Source organism: Amblyomma americanum, chromosome 3 (assembly GCF_052857255.1).
Source record: "Amblyomma americanum isolate KBUSLIRL-KWMA chromosome 3, ASM5285725v1, whole genome shotgun sequence".
Lineage (NCBI taxonomy): Eukaryota > Metazoa > Arthropoda > Arachnida > Ixodida > Ixodidae > Amblyomma > Amblyomma americanum.
The window spans coordinates 104,060,700-104,087,773 of NC_135499.1; the positions used below are offsets into that span (position 1 = coordinate 104,060,700).

At 45.9% G+C, this 27,074-nt stretch overlaps 1 protein-coding gene across 1 annotated transcript in view; it reads left to right on the top strand.

Moving 5' to 3' along the window:
• The window catches only part of LOC144123200 (neural cell adhesion molecule 2-like), a 253,850-nt gene that overhangs the window by 180,100 nt on the left and 46,676 nt on the right, over positions 1-27,074 (top strand). Inside the window, exons 5-8 of the mRNA XM_077656072.1 lie at positions 13,236-13,439; positions 14,210-14,506; positions 18,004-18,309; positions 20,028-20,315. Coding sequence (XP_077512198.1) covers positions 13,236-13,439; positions 14,210-14,506; positions 18,004-18,309; positions 20,028-20,315 — 1,095 coding nt within the window. The remainder of the gene's footprint in view (positions 1-13,235; positions 13,440-14,209; positions 14,507-18,003; positions 18,310-20,027; positions 20,316-27,074) is intronic.

Below are 27,074 nucleotides of genomic sequence, written 5' to 3' on the forward strand. Positions count from 1 at the left end.
GCATACGCTCCGCATACGGTCACGCAATGCTTCAACATGCAAGTTCGACACACTCGCTAACCCGGCAAGGATACGCGACGAACGTTCCTGTGCGTGACACAGGCGGGCAACGACGAAGAAAAAGCAATTCACCCGAACAGAATGAAAGGGCCGGAAAGCGAGAGCGGCAGACGTCCCGCACTGTTATTAATGTTTGACGGCAGAATGATAAATGGCACTTTGAGCCGGAAAAACCGTGCGGGGTCCCGTAGAAAGTGTCCTCCGAGGAATCAAAATGAAAAGCTCGCGAAACGCGGACCTCGGTCCGCACAGGGTTATACGCTACGTGTGTCGCACATTTGCTGCCAGTTGTGTATGTATGGCATACAGGCGGAGTGTGAACGACCGAGTCACTTACGGTGCCCTCGGCCCCATTCGCAACTGCGGAAAGAAAAAAAAGGAATGCACAGAAGTGTAGGTGTATACTAAAAGTCATCTGGAATCCATCGCGAACTCGCGCTCTGGGCGCCCTTCTAATACGTTTCCTCGGACAGACGGTCGAAGCTGCGGAGTTGCGAACGGACTTGGGAAATATACAGGCGATGGGAATTACAGAAACGTTCAGGAGGGCTCCCCGAAGAGAAAGGAATGGGATGAAATGAAATGAACCGAAGAAGCGGCTACAGTTCAGAGAGCAAAGGTCAGCCAAAGTTGTCCGAAACAATGACGACTTAGAGCGTACAGAGCCTGATCTATCTACTTATAGAACCGCTTCACTTTTTCTGTTGTTTTTCTTTGTGCTTCCTTCTTAATGCTGCTCTTATCACGACTGCTTTGAGAGCAGTGTCTGGTGGGGGCATCGAGGGATCATTTTGAAATCCGGGCATTTCGTCTATCCCCCAACAACTCGCATGCGGTTTACCGTTCTTTTCCGTGGAAAGCAGCAGAACCACGTTCTGATAAATCTCCGAAAAAAAAAGTGCAAAGAAAGTTGGGTTTAACAATCTTCTCGAGACCGTCTTTCATCATGTTTGCAGCAGCAGATTGGAGTCCGTGTACTAACGCCAACGTTCTCCCTGTTCGCAGAGAGGGGAATGCTGGGAACTCCGCTGCTTTTATTTGGGACGCACTAACAAAAAAATTTAATCTATCTGGCATCAGACTTATAGAAGATCAAAGATGTTTTTTTTAAGCTGGTATGTCTCCCAGTGGCGTTGAAGCCAGCAAACCAGTGATGAAGAGGCCGAAAAGGAAATGTAAAAGTTGGTCGTGCAAGAATGAACAATAACAAATTTCGGTCACAGTGTCTAGGCTTAACAGTGGGCACCTCCTCACTGCCTTTTCATTTGAGCCATATTTTTTCGTTTATAGCTTAACCAAGATCAAGCATGAAAGAATTATTCTTGACGCAGCGTTCTTCGCTGCCCTTCTTACTGTGAATAAATTCATGAAATATTCCTTTCTTTTTAAATAGCGGATGAGTTCGAGCACTGCGAATGCACCCATTCGGCATTATTCATTTGATTCCGCGCCTACGCATCAACCCTTATTTTTCGATTCGGCTTCGTTTTATCTATTGCTTATCTCATAATGTTTCATTTCTATGCCTTTTTTGCTTTGATATTTACGCTACGGACGAGCCAAGCGCCTGGTATGAATTGCATCATTCTTGTCGCTGTTACATTCCCACTTATTTGTCGTTACCATTGCCATCCTCCATTCAACTTAAGCCTGTTTCGAAAAATAATATTTTACTTATTTGCCTGACTTCTTTTTTTTCTCCTGACAAAAGCAGAGTACCAGAGCAGTTTGATTTATTTGTATATCTGTCTTACACTCAATATTGTTGTATGCATGTCTCTTCGGTCACAACAATTGTGAGACCATTTCTATGAGCGGTACATAAAGCAACTTCGCGGCAGGAGGAGCTTGGCTGCCTTGTAGCTGTTATTTTCAAGAAATCAGACATGGTGCATGTGCAGTCGAGGTCTGTTTGCAGCCGCGTTTAATTAAACATAATTGTTCCCATGTTTTTGCAGTTTGTGCAACAATTAGGGAACTTTTCTGCCCCTAAGGCGCCTTTCTGTTGCGAGATCGCAACCGCACATTCGTTCTTCAACTTTTTTTTCAGACACTAACCGCCGTCACACTCGTTGCTGTGCGTAAAATGAGCACAGTTGAAAGCACTCTGCACGCTTACGCGATGATGGAAAAACAAGGTCGTGCGTTTTCAACTGGTTTGCACATACGAGAGGCGCCGGCAATTCGCGAAAAGAAGACGAGCTCTAACTTCTCTCTAGACTAAGCATTAATATTGAGGGTGCGCTCCCGAATGGTTGCGGGGGCTCACGTCTTTGTAGACCTCACTCAGAATGAATGCACACGATTTTGTGCGCATGCAACCGTCGCACACTCAGCGACGTATAGGCGTATGCGTGCGCGTGTGGGGGGGGAGCCCGTGCGGTGGTACCGCTTTCACGTTTCTTACATATAAAAGTACACTGTGCAAAACAAGTGGCCAGTTTAGTAGGCTTCAACTTCTAGAACGAAAAAGAAGCACAGATATTTCTCTACAGTTACACCTGAATTGGTGAGGGATTTCGGTGAATAGTGCCCAGGACCGGAGTGAAAATGGTAGTAAAGATACAGCAACATCAGAAACACTGACAGGGTGAAAAGCCCATAAGCCCACTTGATAGAAAATGCGTTGAGAAGCCTGAGTTTGCACTTGGATACCACTTGTGATATGAACATATAAAGTAACCTGATCCATGATTCCCCCCCCCCCCCCCCCCCCTGCGATATAACTCCACGAGGCGACTGTCGCACCTGCGTGACAAAAAATGATGTGATAGTCTACGGATCCGGACATGCCGTCATCGTAAGCGGAATCTCGAAACATGAAAAGCAAGAAGCTTATAATATCAGGGTGGGAAGGCTATCAGGAGCTTCAAGGAGATGTGAGAAGAGTTGAAAATCTTCCATGACCGCCTGCAGCAGTTGGCGCAGCACAGGGTAGCAATAGATTAATGTACGATCTCATTGACTTGTCATGTACGTTCCCGCTCCTCTTTCAGACAGTATTTATATTTTTTCCATTCGACTGTGAAGTGCAGCCTTACCTCCAATTAGTAAGTATAACCGTAGTCGACTACAATTTCAGGCTTTCGTTTTGTGAAACGGCCATCGGAAAAATAACTATTCAGCATTGAGATAAGTTTCGTAAGGAGCCTCGTGGCTTACTTTGCTACACTTTGCTCGTGGCTTATCGTGCTACGCACAGGGACATTTCAAAGTAACTTCCCTCGCGAAATATCCTATACAAACAGCGGGTTCTCAGCAGTGTGAAAACGGTGTGTGCACAAAACTGTTCGCATATTACCTTGCAGCATTCTCAGGCTGCCTTATCTATGAAAAATAACATTTTAACGAAGATATTATCTTCTGAGCGATCTATTATTCAACATATTTTTCCATGACTATCAAACTGCCTATCCGTAACGCTATCTTCACTTGGTAAGAGTGAAAAAGGCGCCTATTGTCGTCTTAAGCGCAGCACCCTCTTTTAAATTCTTGGTCTCGTTCTAATCTTAATACCCACTATTATTATAGAAGAAGTTGCTTCATAGAAAATGACTTGTCCTTAACCCATATTCAAATAACAGCACCGGCTATCTAAGGCAATAAAAAAAAGTGGCGCTCATGTAAAAATTAATTCGCACAACGAATGCACTGGTTCTCTATGTCGCTACAAACATGTCCCGCTGTATGCATGTGGAGTGACTAAGGCAGCGGAGGTGAAATGACAGAAAGTTGCCTCACTAGGTTCTCGCAAGCACCTTCTGTACAACGCACTGGCCCCATTCTGCCGCTGCCAAGAGACAACAGCTTCACAATCCATTTGCAATGCGATGCTCTTAAACTGCGGTTAAATAGTGTGAACGAGTGACGAAAATGCGAAGCCACCTCAAGACATAAGCTATCTGCTGAGCTTCGGTTTTTTGCGTTCGGTATGTATATAAGAAGGCGCTGACGCGGGCGCTTTATTCTTTATTTTTCTAGTAGCCGTAAGTGCTTGCTACTTTTAGCAATTAGTCTTTTTTCTTTCACAGCTTATTCGCACTCAGACGGCACGATTTTTCTACCGTCTAGCGAGCATTAACTGTGCTCATTTCGCACCTCATGGCTGATGTTATATATAAAAATCTTTCTCGTCACGTTTGGGGCCTGACAGAGACTTGCCGCAGTATTTGACTCTACTAGTTGTTACCGCGACCACACAAAAACAACTTGAATTGCACCACTTCATAATCCCAACAAAATGTTCCAAGTGTTGAACCTGTAAGGTACTAGAATAAAAATAAAATATCATCAGAAATTCCGACAATTTTAGCTACTAACGCATGTATTTCACGTGTTAGAGAGGTTGTGAGGCTGTGTTCGTTTGTAATAAACATGCCGCAGTCTTGGACTCGGCACTGTTAGTTACAGTGACCACGCGAATACAATTTAAATGGCAGCTTTTTATAATCCTGACACAATTTCCCAAGTTTTGAACCTGTAAGGTACTAGAATAAAAGTAAAATATCATCACAATTGGCGCAATTTTAATTACTAACGCATCTATTTCACGTAACTAACGTCAACACCCCGAGACGCCCCAATTTTTTCCTCTTTCACGCTGATAACGGTGAAGGCGGGCTGCGTCGCTATTCACATTTTTTTAAAAACTTTTTTACTTCTTGCAGAGAAGGCACAGCATCACCGCCCATTGCTGCTTTGGTGGGCTGCGCACACTTCTCGCAGCTAACAAACGACTGTCAGTGGCGAACAGCAAGGCCGCGCACTGTTTTCAAACCCATCAGCCTGCTTGAGGGGGCACTACAAAGTGTCTTTTGCTCGCGGGGGTTGATCAGGCGGCGCCTGGGCGCGTCTAGCGCGAAATTCGTTATTAAGGGGGCGGCGCAAAAAACACGCCGTCGAGTCGGTCCGTCGGCTGCCCACTAAAAGGCCGCAGCGGGCGGGAGTGCGCAGAGCATGAAAAAGTAATTTAATGAACCGCGACGTTTTTAATTAATTCAGCGCTGACTCGAAGGGCAAATGCAAAAATGCGAGCGCGCGTGGGTTAGCGAGGGCCTGAGGCCGTGTTACTTTGTTATGCTTTTTTTTTTCGAGTCGTTCAGTCCGTTCGAGGGCGAGGTGGCGAATGCGGGCGGTAAACATTATTACCGACAATTGGCGGTCGGCGCCACATACGCAAGAGAACGGGCCTCTCCTTCTCTCTTCCTCTTCAGCCCTTTCCTTCTCTCTCTCTTCTATGCTTGCACACTCGCGTCGCGATCTTGGTCGGCCGGCAAACAGGTCACGTTTTGGGGTTTTCAAGTCCGCGCACCAAGAGCGTATGCCATGACGTGAAGCTCGGTAAAAATGGAAACACAGAAACGCGAAGCGAAGATCACCTTATTTTTCTTTTCATCAACCCAAATGTGTTTCTCCTTTTCTTTCATTCAGAAAAATACGCACAAGCAGTGGTGTTTTTCATTCGACCCAAGGGGCAGGAAAAGTGAAGAAAGAAAAATACACGAACAACGACATTAAAAAAGTGGAAGCGGTGGGCCGCAGTTGCAACACTTATAAAGCTTCTTTTTCAGCTCTGTGGCTCCGACGGTACTCTCGGGACCTCGCTTTGATGATCCGCGAGGTAAACTGAAATTCCTCTCGCTTGCCATCACAGGCCGCGTCGACACACGTCTCAGAGGGAACGCTTATTAGACAGAATCTCTGTCCCAGAGCGCATAACCCTGCACCCGAACCGCGCCCATCTCTCCCACGCAGCCTCGCCCATCTGATAAACTTCCGGGTGAGAGAAAGCCAAGATGTGGTTTCATTTTGTTTTTGTTTTTTAGTTTTCCTTCTGTACGCTTCAGAGCGTCCCTGCTTTCAGAGGACTATGATTGAGGATTGCTTGTGATCTCTTTCATTCCTTTACTTGGCATTATTTTCATGGCTGCATCATTAAGGTTTTTTAGTTAAATGACAAATTTCAGCGCTGCAGCGCTTTACTGCGTGCTCGGCTGCTAACCATAGCGCACAGCAAGAGAGCATGATTAATCTCAGATTTAGAAGAGTTGACAGCCATAACAGCAAAAAAAATTTTTCAGTGGCTTTAATTAGTAGTCGCCGGTCGCCACAACACAGTGCCGACCAAGCATGCTTCTACGTGGCTTCCGCATGCATTTATTCGCCTCCCATTTTCGAAAGCTGCCCCGGAAAACTCGCGTAGTCGCATCATCCTTTGGAAGATGTCATAAATTATTTATAGGTTATTTTCAGTAGCTTCCGTCAACATACTAAACTAGTTGCAGTATCCTGTTTTAATATATGCGAACCACCTAGATAAATGATCTGTTTTGGATATGCGACGAAATGAGTACATAAACATGAACAATGATTGTACCTCTAAATGACTACGATCATAATATGTATCCGTAAATGAGCATAATGAGTGCACATTTAAATAACTGATATTTGGGTTTCACAATGTTCTAATCTGAATTTACTTTTCTTTGTTTTAGTGATGTAATAAACTATGGTGTCATCGCTCTTACGGCATCTACTTGCATTAGTCACGGTTTCTTAAATTTTCCAACACTAAAACAGTGTGATAAAACTTGCCTAGTGCCAAAACTTTCTTTTTTTTCTTTCTTTCTTCCTTCCTTTCTTTCTCTCTTTCTTTATTTCTTGCTTTCTTCCTTTCTTTCTTCCTTCCTTTCTTTCTTCCTTTCTTTCTTTCCTTCTTTCTTTCTTTCTTTCTTCCTTTCTTTCTTTCTTCCTTTCTCTCTTGCTTTCTTTCTTCCTTACTTTCGTTCTTTCTTTCTTTTCTTCATTTCTTTTTTCTTTCTTCCTTTCTCTCTTGCTTTCTTTCTTCCTTACTTTCGTTCTTTCTTTCTTTTCTTCATTTCTTTTTTCTTTCTTTCTTTCGTTCACCCTTTCTCTCTTTCTGTCCTTCTTCCTTTGTTTCTTCCTTTCTCTCTTTCGTTCGTTCTTTCTTTTTTCTTCCTTCTTGCTTCTTTTTTCTTTCTATCTTATTCTTTTCTTCCTTTTCTTTCTCTCCCTTTCTTTTATCCTTTCCTTGTTTCTTTGCTTTTCTCTTTCTGTCTTCCTTTATTCTCTCTGTTTTTCCTTCTTTATTTCTTTTTCTGCTGTTATTTTTTCTTTGATTGACGTTTTCTTCCCAGTTGTTTGCACCTACATGTCAGAAAATCGGAAATATAGGAACCTTTGCTACTCTATCCAGATCGAAGCAACAATTGTTTTGACGATTTGTTCTCTATTCGTCTCGTCAGGCAAGGTGACCGAACGACAACCAGTTGCCTGCCCTGTCCACATGCGCTCGAATGCATGCCGGGAGCCCCGAAGTTTCGTGTTCTCTGCTTATCTGGGACACGCGGCAACCTTTCTCTGCATCAAGGGACTGTAGGACTCTTAAAGTCGGCGTCACAGTTTTTTTCCTGTAATTCTACTAATTCCCGTCCTGTCGATGTATTATCTGGCGTTCCTCAAGGGTCAGCGCTTGGCGCTTCATTATTTCTGATATACATCAGACTTACCTCGCCATGTGACATCACAAATACGCCTCTATGCGGATGACCGTGTATTTAATGAAGTAATTAAAACACATGATGATTACTTGCAACTAAATGCCTCATTTACTAGATTTTGCACCTGGTGCAATTAATACCTGGCAAATTAAAAGAACTTTTACTAAAAGTGCAGTGATGTCTTTCACTAACTGCATGTCTCCTTCACTGTTTAATAATGACGTCAATAATTCACCATTGCACCGGACGTTTGAGCATAAGTATCTTAGTGTTATATTCACAAACAACGTATCCTGGGTGGAACATCTTAGTGTTATATTCACAAATAACATATCCTGGGCGGAACATATTAATTTTATTTGTAATAAAGCACTAAAAACGCTTGAATATTTGAGGAGAACGTTAACTAATGCGCCGAAAGAAACTAATCTGTTAATGTGCAAATCAATAATTCATCCCGTAATTGAATGCGCGTCTCCCGTCTGGAATCCTCAAAAAAAAAACAATGTGAAATTGATCAAATCGAGAGCATCCAAACGAAATTCATGAGGTTCATATATCGCCGGTATGATTGCCATTTTTCACATTCTTCCTTGCCCGCCTTGAATCTAACCCCTCTGTTCGTGTGCCGTCACGTGGGTTCACTGAAGTTCTTCAACTGTATTGTCCATTCACTTTATCACATCACACCTAATCTCTATCTTACACCTGATATTCTCCGATCAACCAGGAGTCATCACATCCCTTAATGTTAAGATATGCTTCGCCCATACTAATAATTTCAAACACAACTTTTTTCGTAGTACTATTGAACATTGAAACTTAGTTCCTGCCATAACGCGGTCTCTTCGATAAAACTCATTTTTAACAGCTATCGGTGCCCCATGAGGTTTTATTTGTGTTGCGTTCATTGTGCATTGGTTCAATTTATTAGTTACAACCTATCAAGTTGTTCGCGCTATGTATTAAAAACATGTTATATGTGATCTTTGTTGGTGTCTGTGGTGTACGTTGCCGTTTTTCAGGAATTGTTAACCGCACTTCTGCAAGAGCCCCAATAGGGGCTGCAGTATGTAAACATAAAGAAAATAAATAAATAAATAAACGCCTGCTCGCTGCTTGTCCAGACAGTCAGGAGAGCTTTGAAACAACTGGGACAGTCAAGACAATGTGTCGTACCCGGCCATGGGCGACAGCTCTTTTATTCGCGCACCCATCACAATGGTTCATCAGTAACTAAAGCGTCCTGCTCTTCTGACCATGGTCGCGATTCGATCTCGGCCCCGGCGCTTTATTTTACATTGAGATGTGATGTCTGAAAAATAAATTGTGCAGGGACGTTTCGTAAAATGCAGGCGTTCGAAATTTGCGGCCGTTTTACTTCACTCATCATCATCATCAGCCTTACTACACCCACTGCAGGGCAAAGGCCTCTCCCATGTCTCTCCAATTAACCCTATCCTTTACTTCACTAGAAAGGCATAAAATGCAGGAGCAATGAAGCGTTGTAAACAGGAAGTCCTGTGTCAGTCAGTCAGTCAGTCAGTCAGTCAGTCGGTCGGTCGGTCGGTCGGTCGGTCGGTCGGTCGGTCGGTCGGTCGGTCGGTCGGTCGGTCGGTCGGTCGGTCGGTCGGTCGGTCGGTCGGTCGGTCGGTCGGTCGGTCGGTCGGTCGGTCGGTCGGTCGGTCGGTCGGTCGGTCGGTCGGTCGGTCGGTCGGTCGGTCGGTCGGTCGGTCGGTCGGTCGGTCGGTCGGTCGGTCGGTCGGTCGGTCGGTCGGTCGGTCGGTCGGTCGGTCGGTCGGTCGGTCGGTCGGTCGGTCGGTCGGTCGGTCGGTCGGTCGGTCGGTCGGTCGGTCGGTCGGTCGGTCGGTCGGTCGGTCGGTCGGTCGGTCGGTCGGTCGGTCGGTCGGTCGGTCGGTCGGTCGGTCGGTTAGTCAGGCCTCCGTCAGCGAACTAAAATGAAAAACTAGCCATATATCACCAGCGCATTTACAAGACAAAAAAACTAAATAACTAACCCGAGTTTGCTGTAAACATGGTGCATTACGGCTTCGTTATTTTTTTACGCAAGAAGTTGCGAAGTTTTAGACCGAATAATAGTAGTAGTCCGGTTATGAATAATCGTACCAAGTGTTTCAACAAAGATGTATTGCACTTTCTAAAAATAGGCTTTCTGGGCTAGAAGCCCCCTTTTTTGGGGCACAGCATTATCAGCGGTGTAGTGCATCGGAACAAAACTGAGATGTTCTAACCAGTAGGCTGCTTAACTGATATTGGGCAGTTAAATTTTTAACTATTACTCTTACCCTCCGTATTTACTGAGAGGCGTGGAGCCCACCGTAAGAAATACCCACATCGATTTTATAGAATACCAAAAACGCAATTACCCTCGGCGCTGTGGCCCAGAAATTCTAGCTACATCGCGCCAAAATGCATGCCATTTCTAGAAGCTTGCTGGCAAAGCACCCCTCCAGTGCACGTCACTCATCAAAATTGCTAAAAATTGTTGGACCACAGCGGCGAAGGTAACTACGTTTTGTAGATTGTAAAAACTGATAGGGATATTACTTCCTGTGGGCTACATGCCTCTCAGTAAATATGAAGACGAACTCTAATAGTTAAATCAGTTAACCATTCAAAATTAGTTAACCAGCCCACTAGTCAGCATCTCTTAGCTGTCATTGATGCTCTACACGGCTGCCAGTGCTGTCCCACAAAAAAGGCGCTCTTCTTGCTGAAAAGTCTTTTTTCGAAAAGTGCAAAACATCTTATTTGAATTGCCCAGTATAAAGGTTCCGTTTATCGTTTTCAATTCCAAAATTTCGTCTAACGATTTCTACGTGCCAGCTGATCCTTACGCTCCTTTCAAATCTGAGCGCACCGTCAACACGAATACTTCACGCAGCTGCCATGCAAAATTCAAGTGAAGCGGCAACACCCTGCGTTAGCAAGTCCTATACTCAGCGCATAATATTTAAAACGAGCAAAGCCATAACTTCCTTAGTTAACCTTTTCCAACTTCATGCGAGTAGTGCACAAAGAGTCTTGTTTACGCCGATTTATTACCTAATCATTGAGGCTGGTGTTGTCACGATCTGATCCTTTAGCTGGTGGCTGCGTTTGCTTCGCCCACAAACGGGACCACACTATTAACCCTGGCAGTGTCCGCTGGAACACCGGGTGAGGTCTTTCACCCGTCATAAGGAAGCGAATGAGATGCAGTCCAAAGACTTGCAACGCAATCCTTATGTCGTCAAAGAAATGGCAACACAGAGAAGACAGTTTTGCACGAAAAACCAGCTAATAGCGCGGAGAAGTTTAAATTCAGAGAAAGCCCATTGCAAACACAGGCAGGCAATAGAGCGGAGATGTTTAGAACAAAAACTGGAGGGGACACTTAAGCTGCGCCTTATCGGTGTGACGCGACAGCGTAACGACTTCATTCCCGTATATGCAGAAGTTCAATCTCTACTTTGCATTCATAAATCACTGGGAGTCCTTGTACCTTTCCTGGCGCAGTGGTGCAGCGGTTAAGCGATGCGCCACTGCCCTGCGATGGCAGGTGTCCCCAGCAGTAAGCCTTGTGCGGCCCATATGTTGCTCTTTGAGAGCGACCAATCATTCATTTAACCTCCACCTGCCAAGGTGGGCAGGTTGTGATGCGGAAAGCTCACGTGACCTAGGTGGCCCACCTCACCCCTATGTTGCTCTCTGGGGGCCACCTGCCTGATCCATGCCCGTGATTTTTCACTCACGATGCCGACGCCGACCACGCCGACGCCGGATTTTAGGGGGAATGGGGCCTTTAAGGCTAACGCTTTAAAACAGGTAGTAATAAAGGGGTACATGACCGTCCGTCGACGTGAAGACACGCAGGAGATATCTTCAGATCTCCGTGGAGATTTACGTCGATTCTTCCGCTGTAGCACACGCTCCCGGCTGGCTGGCTGCGCGTCAGTTGAGATGGCCCTAGAGCGGCACACGGGTTGTCGGTCACTGGAGGAAGTTGTCGCTGAATGTGTGTCGTTCCGTGCCGATCGCGCAGACTTGACCTGCCGAAGCCACTCTCTCAGGTCGGCCGGTTTACGGGCAGAAGCATACAAACTAACGGCGCGTATTTGCAGGATAGACGGTTCTTCGGTATGGCTGTCTGGAGGAAACGAGTCATTTGTTATTTGAGGTGATGCCCTTTCCGTTCGCAACTAATCACCAGACCGACGCTCGCATCAACGTGGTCCTCACACCATTGACTCTTTCTTACTTATTTTTCGTCGGCGTGCATGATCTCTTCTCTCAGAAGGGAACAAAAAGTTAAAAATTACGGGATTTTTTCTCACAAGCAGCCGCACATTTTCCTTTACGATGTGGACCGAGTATTATGAGAAGCTTGTGGCAGTAATCTGGAATATTCTCTGTCTTGCGCTGCGCTCTAGAGCAAAAGGGCGTACCAGCCCCCGATCTGCGATGATTATGTCGCAGTTGGATCTAAAAATACAGAACTCCTCCTCGTGAAAACCAGAAAGCTTGTTTTGTGTTGTCAAGAATCCCATCTTCCTACCCTCCCTCTACGAGTGAACTGTTAGGTTACGTTTTAATCCACGCAGTTTTCAGTCGGGAAAGGCGGAGACGGGAAATTGGTGGTGGACAACATTGCGATGCGTATATCTCAGCCAGGAATTCAAAGCAGGAAACCACCAGTACTTGAGAACACTCTGATCCCATACAGCGGAACACCCTGTCGACATTGATCCTTGAAAACGGTGAGCAACTCGATATCCTAACAGCGAATAAGCTTTTGTCTGCTCAAAGGGTTACCACAAAATTGCCTTCTAAACACTGCAAGCGCCTATAAGAACTGGTGGTACGCCAATGCAAACTAATTAATTGCCTAACCAGTTTAAGTGGCGTGTCAACCGAAATAAACACTGCAGAGAATGATAACTGTGTTTTGACAGCGCTTTTTATGATGTAACGTGAAAAAAAAAACGCACATTTTGCCTAGGACATAAGTGCGCACCGCTCATATTCTCTTCGTACAAGAAGCGTACTTTCCATCAATTCAACAATTTATGAGAAAAGAATGAACTTTTAAATATTAAAAAAGTAGCAAACAATTCCAGCGCATACTCTTCTCACTGCCATAAGAGATCTCAAATGGGTTCTCCAAACGGTAATTAGGTGTAACTGTAGGAATACTGACTGTATGTGAAGCAGGGCGTGTGCCGCAAGCCTTCCAGTTTCATATGTAATACCTATTTTTATATGCACTGCCTATTTTCAGCTGCTATCGGTACATTGTTCTGTACTGCCCTTTGAGGCTGCAGAACGCTGTCTGCAAAACAGCGTTCCATGAACGATGAAACACATGGTTTGCAATAGTTTTTATACAAAGCGGCAGCGAATTTTCTCAGTACCTGCCATTTCCTGCTTTAGTAGTGGGGAGCTATTCCAATAATAGTTCTTAGTACTAATACTGAATATTATTCCGCGTCAAGACGTTTAATCTGTTCTTGATAATCACACACAGAGAACTACATGTGCAACTCGTACCGGTCTTTCCCAAATCTGTGCATCTCTCGAGGCTTTTAATAACCCTGTAATGCGTCCTTTGAGGTTGGAATGAATAAAATACATAACTATGTCATTACTTCACAGGAAAACCGTCACCGATGTTGACGTGGAAACGAAACGGCAACTACTTCCCCACCAAGACCCTGACCTCGGTGGCCGGAGACGTGAAGCAGTCCAAGCTGACGCTGCCCTCTCTGCAGCGCAGTGATCTCATGGCTACATACACGTGTGTCTCCTCCAACAACGTGTCCAGCCCCATGGAGGTGTCAGTTACGCTAGAGCTTAACTGTGAGTAACCTACGGGCTGGTTGTTCGTAACAGAAAAAATTCATATAACGGTCTCTTGAGTCGGTAATTTTTCAGAAATTTTTGCAGTACTTTTGCCGGAAAGAAAAATTTAGCCCTTCCCAACTCGTTTTGCATAAAAATGATTTGAATGTATATGCTAAAGCAAGATATTTTAAAATAGACAGCATGTTTGTCACTCACTGCGGCGGTCGATTCGAGGTGCGCTTTGTCATTCAGTGCAGGAGGAAAGCCCCTAGCGAGTATTGCTTGCTCAGGAGTGTCCGGAGGCTCTAGAGTTAATTTTTTGTATCGAAAGGCAGGCAAGTGAGCTTGATCACTCGAAACTCGCCCTCCCCCCCTTCCCTGTCACCCGTCTGTTTAAACATGCCTTGCACGAGAGATCTGATAAGGACATAATCATTTCGATAGTTGGCACTACGACTTTTCTGGTGGATATTGCCTGTTAGTTTTACAGCCTTCTAATTTACTCACAGCTACATTCTAAGTGTTTTTCCAGCTACAGTACCTAAATATTTTTTGTATCTGCTGCGGAAAATGCTTCTAAGAACCTGTGTGACTACACTTGTCTGAGCTCCAGTAGAACCGGAGTTCCCATATTTGCCTTGACCTTTCTAACTGCACGAGACATGGTCACTGCCTTTTTTACAGAACTGCAGTGAGTAACCACGGAAAAGTGGATTTTTTCTGGCATTGAAAATTTCGTGCGCATCCTCTCATGCTTACTCTGCGCTTGTTCTTCGTCTCGGCAGTGGCGCCGACGCTGGTGCAGATCCGCAAGAGCGAGGCGCCCATCTCGTCGGGCCTGACGGCCGAGATCCTGTGCGAGGTGTGGGGCTCGCGGCCGCCGCCCGAGATCACCTGGTGGAAGAGCAGCGACCAGCTCAACCAGACCTTCGTGCACGTGTCGCAGGACGGCAACCTGACCACCAGCGTGGTGGCCTTCTCACCGCAGCGCTCCGACAACGGACAGACGCTCGTGTGCCGCGCGCAGAACCCCCGGCTGCGCAACAGCGCCCGCGAGGACCAGTGGGAGCTCAGCGTCCACTGTGAGCGCGCACGGGGGCGTTTCACAACAAGGGGCGATGACGTGCCGCTTCCGATGGAAGCGCTACTTTTACCATACGCTTTATTCTAAATTAGGAAAAACAATGACTTCGTGGTTTCAGATTTACGCTTACTGCCGGCAACACAGTCCGCGTGCTGGTGCACTGTGCTTGTCAAACCCGAGGTCAGCGGCTGACTTTACATGTATTACATTGTGGATTAGGTGAATATGACCTACCGCAGCAATGGCCTAGTGGTTTGAGCATCCGCCTCGAATGTGGGAGGTGAGGGGCTCGATCCCCAGTGCCGCCGGGTACCCACCGGTGATATAGTGGGTACAATAAGCTTTCCCCTGATCTGGTGCTAGGCTTCATTAGGTTCAAATACTTGGGAAACGGGTCTTCGACCCCACCTTGAGAAGAAAGAAAATACCTTGTGCCAAGGCGCTCTTTGCCCCAGCAGCCATTGCGCCATAAATGTTCACAATCATCAATAATGAATATCATAATGAACATGGCTTGATTTTAGGAGATAGCTACTAAACGGCGGTCATATAAGTTGAGCGTAGCTGTAGTCGGCTTAACCGGTGGTTGGTTACCGTGGAGGGGGCAGGAGGAGGCTCGCGCTGACATAATTCATGATGGTACTAGACGGCGCCTTAGTAACGCTTCATACTGAGCAGTTCGAACCCAGTGACCCCTCTTGTGACAGCTAGTGCCTCTCATTTGCCACTTCTCCCCCTATTGTCGCGACCTCCAGAAGCACATGCTCAGACTTCGTCTTTCAGAATCAGGCATTGGTCTAAAACCTCGTACGCATCTACTGCTTCTTCTCAGATCAAATGGCTTCGATCGTATATATAAAGGACTAGGAGAGAAATGCTAGTTAAGAAGCGAGTAGGTCGGAAAAATAGGAGCAGTGTTCTTACTTGTGCTTACGTGTGTCGCTCTCAAATTCATGACCTCTATAAATAGCGAGATAAAAATACGCAGACAACTGTCACTGAATATCACGTTACGAGGAAGTAACATTTCCTGCGCATTTTTTAAACGTGCTAGCATATTCTGGCCAAAAAAAAAATGCCATTGATAATTTTCGCAGTAAATATCGCACCTCTTACTCGACATGCTTTTCCGGAGATCTAGAAGCCTTATGGAAGTGACAGCACGCCGTTCAAAGCTCATACGACGCAACTAGTTCAGAAAACATAATGTCAAGTAGCTAGTCTATTATTACTCTATCCCCTCAGTAGAGGGGTCTTGCCCGAAGCACGCGCATTACGAATGCGCTACCATCTTCCCAAAACCGAGAAAAATGGCATTGCGAACCGAATAAACATCACCATGTTGTCGTTTCTCTCCTAGTGTATTTTTGCAAGCGGGTGTAAAAAGAAAAAATAACCTTAAGCAGATGACAAAATAAAAATCGGAGACAGCATCATGTCAAAAAATTGGCAGCCGAACCAAAACTTATTCATGGAAAAAATCCCATCACATGTACTAGCGTACGCTGTTGCCTGCGGGGAGCAGGAGAACAGGAGACCCACAGTGAGGCATTTGTGCAATAAATACACAGCCGTCCAGTACGGGGGGGGGGGGGGGGGGGGGGGGGGGGCACGCTAAGTACGGAAGAGTGTAAAAGGAAACATACCTTCTAAAGCTGGCCATTGTTCTGTACAGCTTGTTTTCCTTCGGAGTAAGCGGTACTGCACTCTGCTGCGGAACTTAAAGAAGCATCTTCTGAGAATGAAGGTCATGAGAACGAAAGTAGTTACTGCACCAAATCGGGCAATAAAACTGTTTTCCTACAAATTACCTATCCTTTTCGTTATCGAGAGCTACGCACCCACTGATTAAGTTGTTTTAATAGTCTTTGATTCAGGAAGCGTTTGCTTCGACAGACAGACTAGCTTGCGCTTGAGGAGACCAGGCGTAAATTGTTGTGCATTACAGTATTAAGTCAGGAAGAAAATTCAGTTATGTTGGACATTGAGTTCCTGTGAAGATCATGTCCAGCAATTTCGGACAAAAATTTTGAAATTTTGAAAATTGTAAGATACTTTCGCGGTAATATTGAAGGTGATGATGGTTCATTCTTCATATATGCCGCAAAATCTTTCTTTTAAGGTGTTTCCATCAGTCTTATCGAACAGTTAAGACTCCCATTGAAAACCAATAAGGAACGTTTTTGTCGATAGCAAAAACGTTAATAGAAAAAAAAATATTCAAAACTGCAGTGGGGTGGTTGATTGTTATAGTGAAATCTTACAATGAGAAAATTCCGTTGGTAATGGTATCCCGCTCAAAAATGTTTTTCTTCGGAATTGTCAGGTATGTAGCATATTATTTTTTTTTATGTTTCTCGGTATATTATATTAGTTGAAAGAATGTCCAGCCCAAACACTTACAAATGTTTATTTCTCCCCAGAGCATACCGCAGGCTGTTTGATTCGGAAGTGAACGCTGACACGTAGTGAATGGACCTGCTGCCTGTTTCGACCAGTTATTTGCGCAATACCAGACAACGCGCCCGAAATATGAAGCTGTTATGCTTCATGTAATGGGTTTTGTGAAATGAAAGGCTTATCTCGCAGCGTATTTCATTGAATAAGCAAGTTAAATCTCTGATCGGCTTTCACCTAAGTAGTGCTCTAAACTGTTCAAGACTGTTAACAACACTTGCTTTCATTCAGATTCCTATATACTTAAAATTTCTCCATTTTTCCTGAACATCCTTTAGCAAAAAATTTCTACCTCTGCCATCTTTGAGCTCCACCTAAGGGTATTTGATGTCACAGAACGTACGTATCTTGTAGCATGTTTGGCACGCTTTCAAATGAGAAGCCAGCTTGTTAGAAATTCGGCGTAACGGCCTTCATTAGATGCAGAACACCTAGAAAAACAATTTTTTTGTTAGGTCTGCAAGAGGAAATGCTACAGCATATATTTATAACTACTTAAAGTTAAAAAAGATAATGTGTACACCTGCTCAGAAAAACAAAAAAAAAAACATCCTCGCCAGCAAGATTGCTTGTGGCATTTGTAGCGGAGTTGTAATCCAGGCGTTTCAAGGATCTGGCAAAGAGGGAGGATACTTCGTCTGCTCGAGAAATTCAGAGCAGCGAAGATCCAGGAAAATCGTATTGCAATCTTTGCAAGCAAGCGTAGTACCCTGGGCGATTCTGAAAAGAATGGCGCTTAACAAAAAGTACGCTTAGGCTCCGCCGTTTCTCAGGCGTAAGTGCCAGGTCATTGGATTATTGGGTTCGCAGGGAAACTTCAGTATATTTCCTATTTCAGTGGAAGTATTCTCTCTAGTTGCCTTATTGCAAGTAGTCTTGATGATTGCTATCAATGCGTAAGCAAAATGCTAACTGGTCAATCCGGAAATCTCGCCAAGGCGGGGATAAGTTCCTGGGTCACGTGCCATCTTTACTCACGCGAGTAGTTCAGTTTTCATTGCACGATACTAAAACTCAAGTCACGCTTCTTTCGCGCAGACAAGCCACGTGTGCAGCTGCGCCTCGGCCACCAGATGTCGTTCGACAACATCCGCGAGCGGACGGACGTGACCTTCTTGTGCTTGATCGACGCCAACCCACCCGTCGAAGAGGTTCAGTGGACCTTCAACGGCCGGGACCTGAGGCCCGCCCCCGCACCTCCGGACCCTGCCACGGGGAAGAGGCCGCCGCGGAACAGCCTCGTCATACGCAACATCGGCACCAGCCACTCGGGAAACTACTCCTGCATGGGTGCCAACTCGGAGGGCGTCGGCACCAGCGCCGAGATCAATGTGCACGTGAAACGTAGGTCACGGCGTACATTTATCACTGCACACTCTGTTGTTCATGTAAGCAGCAGTTGAGGAGCTTGTAACTTCTAGGAGAACGAGTAAGGCGACGCAGATCCGGAGAAGGAAAGTCGGAAGGAATGCTGCCTTAACAAATCGCGTGTTCAACGTCGTTCTTCAGGCTCAATTTTAGAGACGCCAGTAAGGGTGATACTATAACCAGTAGCCATGCATAATATGAATATCTATAGTAAAGTTTGAGTATTTATTCGTCCTACATGCTAATCACATAACTGAAGACTATCGGACTTGCGCAGAGAGAATGTGCAGCGAAGGTAATTCCAGACACCCCTCGACGTCGTCCAACTAACGTTATTTTCACACAGGTGATGCGTTGAGTTCACCTTTCGTAATGCAGACATGTCGTGTTGAGTGTTCTTTATCCCATTTGCTGTAACCATGCTTTCCCTTAACGCGAATACCACTTCTACCCTGTCTGAATCTGCACGGCTCATTTCACTAAACTCAAGCTTTCCCGATACTGAACGTGTCTTGGGCCCACAGAAGATTCGAGTAGCTGCGGCATTTTTTCCAATTTTAATGGCAGCAATCAGAAATGGATGAACTACATTTTTCTTGTGAAAGAGAAGTGCAAAAAGAAACTGGCTAAAAAGGTCGGCGATGCTTGATGAACCGTCGAAGAAACGTTCCAAAGATATGAACGCTGAAAGGCAAAATATTTTATGTAAGTAATAAAGATAGTTAAAAAACTCGCGTTTCGCTTAACAGGGTCGCTAAGGTACTAAGTAGAAATGAATTCCTTCACTATACAGCAGAAAAACGAAGAAACGAATGATTATGTAGAGGAAACCTGGAAGGACATACTAAGACATTAATGAGATCTGCTACAGGTTTCCGCATCATTTTTATTGTTCTACTGTGGTGCACCTAGTGCGAGTTTTCAGGTGGGCAGTTTATGCATCCTAATAGTTCTAGGGCTATTATTAAAATTAAACAACACCGCAACTGAAGGTGCACGAATGTAGCAACCGAGCATACAAAGAAGATTATGAAGATAGCGTATTGATCTATGCCTCATCGTCATCAGCCTAACTGCTCCGACTGCACCACAAAACCTCTTTCATACCTTTCCTATTAACCCTGTCTTGCGGCAGCTGCGGCCAACAACATGCGAGCTCCATTAAGTGCTGAATCGTTTTTTCATTATTTTAATTGGAAAACTTGGCTGGTTTTTAATTGCATATCAGTAGAATTGATGGCAAATCCGATCTTGTTTTAAACTGACTACGATGGTAGACATAGTTAAGCATGGTGCAGAATCGGAATAATTATGATGGTGATCACTTCGCGGTCAGCTCACTCCGATAATTTGCTCAGCCGCAGTACTTAGTTGCAAGGAGACCTAAAATTAAGCGTAAATAACTGCTTCTTTGGTCCAGGTTACCGTCACCACTGCAATTTTCACCGAATTAGAGATCATCACTGCGGAAAAGAAGAAATATTTGTGTCGATTGGCTAGCACAAAAGCGACGCTGACGCTGTAGTCTTGTAGTAGGGTACTTTTAAGTTAAACACCCTAAAGCCTTCGAGTTCATTGAGACCACTTAGATCACTCAGGATTGATTGGAGCCAACTTTGCCAACCCAGAGAGCGACCTCTTCACTCCGTTACCCCAGACCTCCCTCCAGACCATGACGACTAATCTGTGCGCAGATTCGCCCGTGTGCCGCGCCCACCAGCGCGTGGTGTACACGGCTGCCCGCGCCGAAGAAGTGGACGTATCCTGCGAGGTCGAGGCCCACCCTTCGGCGGTCACCTTTCTCTGGCTCTTCAACTCGAGCTTGCAGAGCCACCAGCTCGACTCTGTCCACTGGAACGGCACCCAGAGCACGGCCCGCTACGCGGCGCATACCACGGAGGACTACGGCACGCTGCTATGCTGGGCGCGCAACGAGGTTGGCCGCCAGGAGCAGCCCTGCGTCTTCCTCGTCGTGCCCCAGGGTGAGCGGAAGCCGATTGGCCAAAATCGCCGCCGACTCTGCCGCAATAACGCACGGGCCATGGGCAGCGATCGCGGTCGTTGTCTCTGTTTCTCCCGGTCTTTCGCTGGCATTGCCGACCTCTCCGTGCGCCGGCAATAGTCGGCATACCAGTGCTGCTCGGCAACAACGGGGATGTCCTCCCGTATATATCCTTCTGGGGATCGTTCCTCCGATTGCATGGGCGCGAAATGAAAAAAGACAACGTCAGCACTGAGCGCAGATGATATTGTTTGTTCAACTTGATCCATTCGCCGTACTTTGTGCGTGCTTGATTCGCCAAGCTGAAGGGTAGCCGGACAGATATTGACACTGACAGAGAAGGAATTAATCCTGACACAAGCAGAAATTTAATTCCCACCCTCAACCCTTCCTCATTCGACCTTCGGCAATTTATTTTTCAATGAATGCTAATTATAATACCTGAAATATAGTATTTAGGACTTTTATAAGTGGCGCAGCTTCTTTAAGGTGTATGCTGCACAGCGAACAAAGAAGCAACATATAGTCCGTAAACTGTTTAAAAGTGAATTGCGCTTGATATCCGGCGTTGGACGTGCCCATTAAACGTAAACGACGGGTGATTACAAATCTTCGTGGCAGGAGGACGTTCTGAGTCCACCGCGCCTGACAGCGCTCCCTCCCCGTTCTGTTGCTAGCGCCGAGTGAAAAATCGAGCAGCCGCAGTAGCTATATAACTGTGCTCGAATTGCAGAAATCTTGTAAACCTGCTGTGTTTCACGCCTTTCTGAATCCAGCAAAGCTTTGTCGTGAGATATGAACAGCACCGTATTAGAGCCCATTGACATATACTTATTACCATCCGTTCATCACCAGCCTAAGTCCACATAAGGACATAAGCCTTTGTGATATCCTTAACCCTCTCCTGTGCTAGCTGCGGCGACCTTATTCCCGCAATCTTTGTCGCCTCATCCGCCCATCTGACTTTCTGCCGCCCCATGATATCTTGCCTGCTATTGGAATCCATGCATTCCGTTGCCCTTAAGGACCAGCGGTTATTTTTCCTTCGCATTACATGCTGTGCCAGAATTCAAATCTTGCAGGCTGACCGTTGGAAAGCATTCTGTGATTCACTGGATCCTCGAAGGCTTCTCTCACACATCTCGAGTGTGGTGCGTGGATTGCGAACATCTCCTCAGCAGCTCTAACCATTCAAGTCTCTCGCGCTTCACCAAGAACGTAGCGAAGCAGAGATTGGTGAAGATTTTTGCGCAAGAATAGTAGGTCCCAGGAACCAGTCCAAAACTCAATTGCTGCGAAGTGCCTAGATCTAGGGATTCGCGAATGGCCCTTCTTTTCCCCATGGAAGAACTAGACGCCGCCATGGCCGGTTGCCGACGGTTTTCATCGCCGGGGCCCGATGGAGTAACATACTGTGCACTTGTAAACCATGGTCAGGAGGCTTGAGATGTTTTTTTAGACCACTTCAACTCATAATTGTGTGCGGGTACAGTTCCAGACGCGTGGAAATCGAGTCCTCTGGTTCCAGTCCTCAAACCTGGATAATCGCCGCTTGACCTAGCATCGTACCGTCCAATCGCATTGGCTAGTTACGTGAGCAAACTCATGGAAAGGACGGTACTTAAGCGAATTGAGTGGTATGTGGAGCGCTATCAAATATACCCAGATGTAATGTCCGGGTTTCGGCGGGGACGTTCGTCTATTGATAGCGTGATTGACCAGGTGTCATCATTTCAACATCAGAAGCATCTGAAGCGATTGACCGTGGCGTTGTTTCTGGATGTTAAAGGGGCGTATAACTCACTCATCAAGCTTTTTTGGACGCTCTGGAAGCTGCATAACTTAGTGGTCGCATGTTCTGCTGTATACGCAGTTATCTATCAAACCGATCACTATTTATACAGACTGAGGACGGACCAACATCTTCCCATTACACTTGCCGTGGGGTCCCGCCGGGTGGAGTACTCCGCCCAACGCTTTTCAATCTTGCGCTTGTCGGCGTTGTCGATGTGCTACCACAGTCAGCGAGAGTCACAGTCTATGCACAGACTATATTTGTATCTGGGCATCAGGAGTTACGCGACCACAAGTTCGAGCAAGGCTTCAAAAGGCGGCAAGCAATCTTGCGGCCTACCTCCGCCTGCTAGGTCTGGATATTTCTACTGAAAAATGTTCCGTTGTTGCCTTTACACGCAAGAGCATGTCCCATTAGCCCGTGCGCATAAATGGGTCAACAATACCCCTACGAAAGAAGCCATCGCTTCTTTGGCGTAAACATCGATCTTAATCTAGCATGGAGCCCACATGTCTCGTACATAAAAAGGCGACTGACATCGATAGTTCAAGTTCTCTCCTTTCTCGCAGGGAAGTCAGGGGGGGGGGGCGGGGGGGGGGTGGGGGGCATCTGTGCAGTCAATCCTCCAGCTGTGCACCGCAATATCCATGAAATTACTTCGGTACAGTATCGCTGCACGAGGAAACTTGAGGAACACGAACATATGGTGTCTGCAAAGTGTTCAGGCTCAAGATCTGCGGACGTACCTAGGGCGGCCAAAATGCGCGTCTACAGCCGCAACAATACTCATCTCTCAGGAGAATCCAATGACTGCCTATGTAACAATCGGAGCCTTGAGAGCGCATATTCGTCATCTCTTTTGGATTCCCGCACACCATCTTGCCAGTCTTCCTGCTAACCGGCCGACTTCATCGTTTGCGAAAATTATTGATGCCCATCGCAACTTCCTACCAACCCAATTTACACCAGCCTCTAGACCGTCTTCTCTATTATGGAGTCTGCGCCAACCTCGTGTGCTTCTTTCCATACCAGGCATAAAAAAAAAGGCTGATTTATCGACGAGAGCAGACCACTCTAGAATATTTGCATGAGAAACACGGACCCGACTGCACGTATACACCAATGGCTCAGTGACCCCTTCAGTTCCTCGGGCTCCGTAGTGATCCCCGTAAGGACCATAGTTAAGAAAGTGAAAACATCACACCGGACTTCATTGACTGTTGCACAACTTACTGGTATTCGTGTCGCCATTGAGCATATCGGTGAAAAAACACCCCAACAATGGTCTCTTTTCACTGATTCAAAGGCAGCCCCCAAGCGTTACAATCTGCTCTTCGTCATAGGTCCCATGACACACTGGTCGCGGAAATCTGAGAGCTCCAGCACACCGCCATCAATAAACGGCACGATATTGTATACCAATTGCTGCCAGGACACAGCGGCATCACAGGAAACCACCGTGCGGACGAGTCCTAGCGACCTGCGCATCCTGAGGGTGATTGTGTGTCCATCCCCATCTCGAGAGCCGACGCAGCCGTTAGGCTTAGGCCACTGTCGAGGGACATCACGCTTGCCGCGTGGCATTCAGTCCAAATTTCACGTTCGCGTATAAAAACCTTGGACCCAGATCTGAAGCTCCGGCTTCCATCCGGCCTGCCACGACGTGAAGCAACTTTGCTGTGCCGCCTGTGGCTTTGGTGTAGCTTTCACCAAGCACTACTGCTTCTTAATAGGTATGGCTGATAGCCCTGCATGTGCCATCTGTGGGTGTGATGAGGCTATAGCCCACATTCTTTCTGAATGCCCTGCCTACAGCGCCGAAAGACAGTCTCTCAGCCGTGCACTCGAGCATCTAGACCTGCGCCCACTGACGGAAACGAAGATTATCGGGCGGTCGTCGGCGGTGAAGGCTTCCAAGGCACTGCTCCGCTTTTTGAGGACTTCTGGCCTGCACGATAGGCTGTGACTTTACTGAACGCTGTGACATTGCATAGTGACTTCAATTTTCTGCAACTGTCTTTTCTCCTTCATCTTTTTCTCCCCTCACCCCATTCCCCCCGTGCAGGGTAGCAAACCAGCTATTCGTCTGGTTAACCTCCCTGCCTTTCCTCCTCCTCCTCTTTACTTTCAGGACATGCATGAGTTTTCCTTCAACTCTTGGTTTTCATTACGTGAAACGCCCGGTATATCTATTCCCGCAATCACCCTCTGCCTTCATGCCCGTGCATTTATTTCCACATTTTTTTTCTCTTGTTGAACAAGTTTACAGTCGAGCAAGCAATGCCAGATCATTTCTATAAACTTTTGGCATCCATATAGTAAAAAAAAAGACCTCAACATCAACTTTGTATTTATCCAGTGCTCTCAATTTTACCAGTAAAGGAGTGACTATAACATTGTGATTTTTTTCGCAGCTTTGCAAAGTAAATAATGTCTTGCGAGAGTTATATGGACTGATTGTTTGTTTCAAGTATTGTGTCACTGGCACTGAAGTCCCGCTGTAGGGGCGCTTTTGTGTTGAACGCTATAAATTCGTGTTTGCTGACACCACTGACAGAACAACATATTGCATGCAACATGACTATCACTCCATAAAAGTTTAATTCTTGCAAACATTACCAGTCTTTAAGCTGGTAGTCGGTGAAATATGACAGCTTCTTTATAACCTACTATATATGTCGTGATTCACCACTGAGTTGACTAAAAATATTTTTATGTAACTCCGAAAGCAAACGCAAAATATCCCCCAAATAGGAACCTCCATCAATAGAACCATAGGAGAACGAAAACGCGCTGCACGAGTGTTGCTCTGGCCCGTTGCAAGAGCTTCCCACATGGTAACCTGTTTCTAATGGCGTATTCAAATTGGTGTTCCGCAGCGCAAAATCCGACGCAGTATCGGTAAATCCAAATCAACAAAGTATTCCGGGCTGCGGGGAGCTAGGCGGGGCGATTCGCCTGGGAGCGGGCGGCTCCCGACGCACTATTGAAACGGAGGACTTGAATCCAAAACGCCCATTAAAAACGGAGCTGCAGTTCGCGATGCAAGAAGGGGGGGGGGTCTGGATCGACGATTGGAATCCTTGGATGCGCCATTTTTTGTTTCCGTCAAAATGTCATATTTTTTCGCCTAAATTGTGTATTCAGGCCTTAAAAAAGACAAACTGCTAGTGGTAAAGCGCGAAATACTAGTGGTTGCTTTTTGCAGGGGTGCGAAAATTTCGCAAAAAGTGTCATAATTCAATAACACAGCAACATCGAAATAATGGTGACATGCTAAGTACACATCCGATGTCATCATCATCATGGTCGTCACCTGCCTGACCATGCCCACTGCAGGGCACAGGCCTCTCCCGTGTCTCTCCAAATAACCCGGTCCTTTGCCAGCTGCGCCCAACATATCGTGGAATTATTTCATATTTCGAAGGTGCACATTACGTTGAAATTGCGATAAACAAAATGGTTGTGTTACTCTTGGCAAAATACGTGTGCACAATAATGGCGACGATGTGCTGTTTCGCTTATTCTTAAGTGCAACGTTATTTATTGAGTTCGCTGTATGGCTACATGAAAGCGAAAGATGCAAAATTCACCTGAATCAAAAAATGGCTGCTGGGTGCAGTCCTCTCTCAGAAAAAAGCTTCGAGTTTGCTTTGTACAAAATTGTGTATATAACGTATCGAAGGGTCGAGCAAAAATTAGAGCGGCGCTTGACCTACTAATAAGAGTACAATACGATAGCGTCGCGTCGAACGTTCGTCGGAGTTGTAAACTGAAGGTGTCTTCAACTTCCTTAACGAATCCCCATAAAGGTTCTCACGAGTGTGTCCAGTCAGTGCGGCTAGGAAAGGCAAATGATGACTGAGACGCCTAATAAGCACAGCTACTAAAAAAAGGTGGCTTGACGGTTTTGAAAAGAAACAAAACGCGAAACAGTTCAATTTCCTCACTGTGCGCTTTTCTTTAGGCCACCTCTATAGCCTCTCCAGAAGGCAGATTACTCAGGCACTTCCAGAGTATTTGTCGCCGGTACCGGTGTATCGGAAAATTTTTCTGGAGTTGCTTAACAGCAGTGTATTAAAACGTGTTAGGTGAATGTGCATTTCTTCTGATGCAAAGACATTCTTCTTTAAACTGCACACATCCACACTGCCTGTGAAGGCATACCTTCACGCTGAGGAGATGCTTGCGCCATGATTCTCTGAATTGCGGCCTGTCGAATACACCAGAGACAATTGACCATTATTTTTTTCTGTGCACTGATGCTATGTCTCTTCTGGGACGTATTAAAAAGAACAATTAAAAAGGAGATTGACATCACACCCTACAGTATCCGTTTTTTGCCTGTGGAGAAACACTGTTGTGCCATATGATCTATATACGTTGCTGGATTATTTAGTCTCTGGAGGAGCCGCATGATGGACGGCCACCCCGAATCACCACGGTCGTCGAAATCTTCCTTCCGTTTGCAGTGCGCTTGGTGCGGGCAGTATATGCTGCCCTGGAAGAGCCGCCTAGCTGGCTCCCCTATCTGGATGCATGTGTGTGTCTCCCAGACTTTCGATGTTTGGGAAGGTGGGTTCGTCAGGCGTATAGGGGCCTAGTGTTTTGTGGCCTAAGCATGCTTAGATTTTTTCTTTTCGGCACTATTTCCATGCAATAAAGAGCAAAAAATTCCTCAGCATTGTACAGGTATGGTGCCCGGCTCGCAACCCAAACGAAAAGGTTCGATACGCTTGAGCTCTTTTTTTTTTCTTTCAGGGGAAACTGCTTTTCTTCTAACCACACTTCCGACCAATGGTGCTTTTTTTCGTGTCACGTAAGCATAACGCCGAGGCCTGTTTTTCTCGAGAACAGAGCCTCCAATGCTATCACATTAATTAGAAAATTCATAACGAACTCTCAGTTTTATACCGAAAAGCAAAAAAGTTACAGCCTTTACAA